Here is a 5855-nt window from a genome sequence, read left to right on the forward strand (position 1 = left end):
GAGAGAGGAAGGAAGGAAGGAAGGAAGAGAGAGAGAGAGAGAGAGAGAGGAAGGAAGGAAGGGAGGGAGGGAGGGAGGGAGGAAGGGAGGGAGGAAGGGAGGGAGGAAAGGAAAGGAACATCCATATGTGAGAAACATCAATTGACTGGTTCTTTGCACATCCAACTGGGGGTCTAACCTGCAACCTAGGTATGTGCCCTGATGGGGAATCAAACCTGCAACCATTTTGGTGAATGGGATGATGCTCCAGGCAACTGAGCCACCCAACCAGGGCTCATTGTGCTTTCTTGATGTGATGGTTAATGTTTTAAAAAGATTTTTAAAATTGATTTTTAGGGAGAGAGGAGGGGAGAGGGAGAGGCAAGAGGGAAACAGTGATTGGCTGCCTCCTGCATGCCCCCCACTGGGGATTGAGTTCACAACCCAGGCAGTTGCCCTGACCAGGAATCCAACTTGGGAACCTTTCAGTGCACAAGGCAAAACCCAACCAACTGAGCCACACCGGCTAGTTCATTTTATGTGTCAACTTCACTGGAGCACACAGTACGCAGACTTTTGGTCAAATCTTGTTCTGCTGCGTCTGTGAGGGAGCTTCTAGATGGGATTAACATTTGACTCAGTAGACTGAGTAAAGCAGATTACCTTATCTAACGTAGGTGGGACTCATCTGATCTATTAAAGAGCATAACAGAAAACAAAAGGGCTGAGTAAGACAGAACTCCTGTTGTCTCAATGGCTTGAACTGAAACATTGGTTTTTCTTCCTGCCTTTGGTCTCAAATGGAAACATCAGCTCTTCTTGGGTCTTGAACTCCTGGTTCTTAGACCTTTGAACTCAGACTAGAACTGCACCATCAGCTCTCCTGGATCTCCAATTTGCGACTACAGATTTTGGAACTTCTCAGCCTTCATAAACGCATGAGTCAATTCATTATAATAAATATTTTTATATTTATTTGCCTGCTTGTAGGCCATCTCCCCCCACCGGAATGCAATACTATGAGCACAGAGTATTTCCGGTCCTGGAATTGCGTCTAGTAGATAGTAGGAACTCAATAAATATTTGTGACTATATGAAGAAATGTGTTGTGTGTATTTTTCTAAGACCTATGACTAGTAGTCAATTGTGCTTGTGTGCATATTTCTTCACGGGTGCTCATAGCACACATATCTTATCTCCATCCTATAAGAAGGGAAGGAGAGGAACCATTCAACTATAACTCACACCCACTGGTGGAATGAGATGTTTAGTCTTTGAGGATCTTAATGCCCTGTGTTTTGAAAATAAGAGTGCCTCAAGAGGGTCTCCTGGGCATACGTTCATTTGCCTCATGAACACAATATACCTTAGAATCCTTAGAATTTATTTTTTAAGGCTGTGCATTTTGCTACAAGACCTGGCCAACAACAATATACTTAGTCAATATAAATTTTCTACATTTAAAATTATTTCCAGACTGGAAAAATTACAACTAAAAGTTGTGGCTTCAGGATTCACAAGTGCACATGGTTAAGAAGAAGGAATGATTCCAGACAACTGCTGCAGCTTGTCTTCCAAACCCAGTAACTAAGAGAGTAGATTAATCTGCACTGATAACACCAATAATCTTTTAGTGTCCTGTGAATACTGTTACATGAATATATTACCCTCTTCTTCCCACCACTATCTGAATTAGGTATTTCAGTGACAATTTATGAATGGTGTGCAAATACATATGATTTTTTACATTGAGATTTTCACAGGAGAGAGATGGTACGTAATAAACTTTTAAAGTAAATGTATTACTACTTCAACACTCAGACAGTAGTGGCAGATGTAGTTATATAGTCAGTCACATGCCCAAAATTACATTTTTATAATGTATTTATTTGTGTACAAAATATGGTGTAATTTACTGATGCATAGGCAGCAAAATATTATCACATACAACAAAAATACACCTTTTACCCTCCTTCCCCTGCCCTTGTAAATGGCAACACTGTTTTGGCAGCTCAGCAGCTAAAATGAAGTGCTATAATTAAGCAGTATTGGAATGTGTTCACTTGACAAATGTGATGTACAATTTGAGTATACAACCACATCCTTGTTAGTTTTTTCACAGGCCAGAAAAGTCCACATCCTGAACACCTCCAGAAGATACAAATAACTTGTATATATATGTACACATGTATACACTGTATATGTAAAGTGCCACCAAACTTCTTTATCCTCGTGAGTTTATTGTGTGTATGTTCATTCTCTCTCTCTTTCTTTCCAAAGTCAGGGTCACACTATTGGGATCTCAGAGTTCATCAGCAGGCACCGAGAAGCTCACCAGAGGCTGGCTTGTTGGGGGTGTGGTGTTGGTGAGAGGACAGAGGGGGCCTTCAGACCTCACTGGGAGACCTGGAGCGGAAGGGCACTTTGGACTGGAAACAGCCACAGAACAGGAGCCACAAGGCACGCTGGATCTCCTGGTTGCGGAAGGCATAGATGATAGGATTGATCATGGAGTTGTAGGTGGCGGGCAGCAGAGTGGCGTAGGTGTAGACAGCCGGGTCCTCGCGGCTGCCCACCACGCAGTATATGGCGAAGGGCAGCCAGCTGAGGCCGAAAGTACCCAGCACCACGGCCAGCGTACCCACGCCCTTTCTGGTGGCGGCCAGGTGCGGTGGCGCCAGGCAGTGCTGCTGCAGGGCGATCTGGTGTGCGTGGCGCCAGACCACCTGGCAGATGCGCACGTACAGGTGCAACATGATCCCGAAGACGGCAAAGAAGGTCGCGGAGAGCAGCGCCACGTGGCTGCGCGTCAGAGGGCTCACCACGCTACAGGTGGCACGCTCTGCTAGGCAGTTCCAACCGAGCACTGGCAACAGCCCGAGGCCTAGGGAGACGGTCCAGGTGACGGCGAGCAGAAGGTGCACGCCCAACAGGGTCCGCCGCGAGTAGTAGGTGAGCGCGTTGTAGAGGGACAGGTAGCGGTCCACGGTTATGGCCAGCAGGCTACTGACCGAGGCAGCAAAGGAGGACACGAGGAAGCCCACTGTGAGCAGGCTCACCGTCTCCGAGGGCACCACGTACTGGAACACGAAGTGCAGGATGAGTCCGCAGCCGGCCAGCAGGTCGGCGGTGGCCAAGCTGCCCACCAGCACAAACATGGGCGTGCGCAGCGCCGGGGAGGACGCGATGAGCGCCACGACCAGCGCATTTTCTCCTGCAATCACCGTCCCCGACACGCACAGCAACACATCCCATGGATTCACCGCCGACAGCGGCAGCCCAGGCGATCCGGCGGACATCTGCGAAGACAGCTCCAGCGACCCGTTAGCCACGCCTCCGCCTCCCAGTGCCGCTGCCGCTGCGGGCTGCCCCCAGTCCCCGCTGTCCCGCGCTCCTGCCGCCGTGGCCACAGCCGCCGCCGCTCCCTCGACCGCCACTGCCACTACCTGGGACTCGTTGAGCGAAGAGGCGCTCGCGTTCATTGCGGCTGGACACTGCACCCTGTGTGGAGAGGGACAGTGAGCATCAGGTGTGCGGTTCAAGCTCCCAGGGAACTTTCCCGGGCGCAGGTGCCCCGCTCATATTGCCCACCCCACCCCGGACCCCACAGCAGAGCGAGGAAGCAGAGATTGAGAGCCACAAACAAATACCTATTGAATGGGTGAGAGGAACGTACACGGGTGCTCTCACAGATATCCGAGTTCTTGCATAGATACACACACGGATAACAGGCACTCACATGCACACAGATTAATCCCGTAAGGGCGACTGCATCTGCACACATATCCGTATGCACCGAGCTAAGGGTGTGGGGTCTGGGCGAGTCCCGCTCCGGCTCTGGGTCAGCGGGTTCAGGGTGTTCGCTTAAGCTGGGAAGCAGGGTCGCTGTCCGCGGTGCTGAAAGCTAAGTTTCTGCATGCAGAGCCCCGCGGTCCTGGAAGCTACAGAGACCCCGGGAAAGGAGGCCTGGGGGAAGAGAAGTTGGGGTGTCTATGTAGGGGAAGGGTGTACGGTCAAGTTTGGCTTCATTTCTCCGTATTAGGAGGGACTCATTCCCCGGCTATCCTTCACTCCTTCGCCTCCCCACACCCTCCAAGTTCCTCTAGGGAACCCGGGCTGCTCACCTGGGGAGTCAGGGCTTCAGAAAGTCTATGATCATGAGCGCTGTGGTGGGGCGCCAGGCTGCGTCCCCAGATCGGACCAGAGTCGATGCCTGCGAAGCGGCCAGAGAGGAGCGCTGGGCTCCAGTGGTTGCGCGGAAGCCAGGGAGAGTGAGGGACACAGTCAGTGGCAGAACAGGCGGTTACGAGCAGCGCGCCCCGTTGGAGATTGACAGGCAAGGTGCGGTGACGTCAGGCTCCTAGCTCCGCATTCGCTTTCCTCACCGCCCATCACCACCCCTTCCTGGTCTCCCCAAAGGAGGACGACTCAGAGGTTTCAAGGAGGGAGGAGATGCAGGAGCGGCTGGCTGCCTCTAGTCCAGAGCCTCCAGGAATGAGATTGGGGGCAGGAAAGAAGGAGAAATAGAAAGGAGTGAAGAAGACTTTGAGGCTGGGAGAGAGGGTGAGGTGGGAGGGAAGGGGTGACACAGGAGTTGCATTGGCCAGGCAGCAAAGGTCACCAAGGGGGCCAGGCGAATAAGAAGCCCTGGAGAAGGGGGACATTGGGGCAGGAAGGTCTGAAGGCAGAGTTCTACCTTGAAAAAAATAATACTTCTTTGGGGAAAGGAATGAATTGGGTGGTGTGTGTGCCAAGGGGTCAGCTTTCTTTTTAAAAAGGATATCTGCAGCCCTGACCGGTTTGGCTAAGTGGATAGAGCGTTGGCCTGCGAACTCAAGGGTCCCAGGTTCAATTCTGGTCAAGGGCATGTACCTTGGTTGCAGGCACATACCCAGTAGGAGGGGTGCAAGAGGGAGCTGATCGATGTTTCTCTCTCATCGATGTTTCTAGCTCTCTATCCCTCTCCCTTCCTCTCTGTAAAAAATCAATAAAATACATTTTAAAAAATAAATAAAAAGGATATCTGCAGAACAGTGTGTCGAGTAGAGTCAGAGGACATATGCAGAGTTGTGGGGAACTGAGAGAAGATGGGACATTTGAGGAAAACAATCTCTTCTTTTAAAGGTTACCTGGTCAATTCCTCTCTTTCTCCCTCCATTCCTTTCTCTCTCTCTCTCCCACTATTTCTTGAGCTCTACGCAGTAGGTTTCACCACGATCTTCTCAGCCCAATGTTTCCCAATTTCGGAAGCTGATAGTACTCTTTAATTAGAACCAGGTTTATGTCTTGTTAGAATATAAGAAAACAGAAAAATGTGATTTACTTTCCTGTCAAAAGACTTTGCCTTATTAATCAGTACTCTATAAAACAAATTGCAGGACAAAAATAGTGATAACTCAGCCGCACCAGACTTCAGTAGGCAGGAGTTTTATTTTCAGCCCAGATAAATTATCTTTTTTTAGTTTAAAGGTATTTTGTTAGTAAAATACAAATATTAGACTTCTTCTTTTTGAATCATCCAGAATCTCTGATAGCTGTACTTGGGCAAAAGCTAAAATAGTTAGCTCCATCTAAGGCTCTAAAATAAATGATTGCACATTGGCATGATGGCCTTATATTGAGGCCACAGCCATGATTTTCAGGGTGACATGCTCTAGGCAAAGTGAAAATAGGTAATATTTGTTATTGGTCTTTTCCCCACTTCTCCCTGAATCTCCTCCCCACCCCTTACCCCCTGGCTTCATTTGCCTCTAGCTCCAGAGGTCCAAAAATGAATAAAAAAGAACCACACAAAACCATATACTCAGACTGTCTACAGACTCACGTGGGGGGTGGATTTTTACCCTGGCCTGTTCTCTATAAGTATGGCCCCCAAG

The 5855-nt window shown here is 49.3% G+C and overlaps 1 protein-coding gene across 1 annotated transcript; it reads right to left on the bottom strand.

The window, feature by feature from the left end:
* Nucleotides 1-1845: 1845 nt before the first annotated feature.
* Nucleotides 1846-4340, bottom strand: GPR6 (G protein-coupled receptor 6). The gene is made up of 2 exons (XM_005883760.2): nt 4104-4340; nt 1846-3480 (listed from the first exon to the last, which is right to left on the bottom strand). Exon 2 carries the CDS (start codon nt 3459-3461, stop codon nt 2367-2369), a length of 1095 nt encoding a protein of 364 aa, XP_005883822.1. The 5' UTR covers nt 3462-3480; nt 4104-4340; the 3' UTR covers nt 1846-2366.
* Nucleotides 4341-5855: the final 1515 nt, after the last annotated feature.

The sequence above is a fragment of the Myotis brandtii genome, unplaced genomic scaffold, assembly GCF_000412655.1.
Source record: "Myotis brandtii unplaced genomic scaffold, ASM41265v1 scaffold8, whole genome shotgun sequence".
NCBI lineage: Eukaryota > Metazoa > Chordata > Mammalia > Chiroptera > Vespertilionidae > Myotis > Myotis brandtii.

What these genes read in the sequence shown, in the direction of transcription:
- GPR6 (XM_005883760.2), bottom strand. Translation starts at nt 3,461, where the DNA reads ATGAACGCGAGCGCCTCTTCGCTCAACGAGTCCCAGGTAGTGGCAGTG.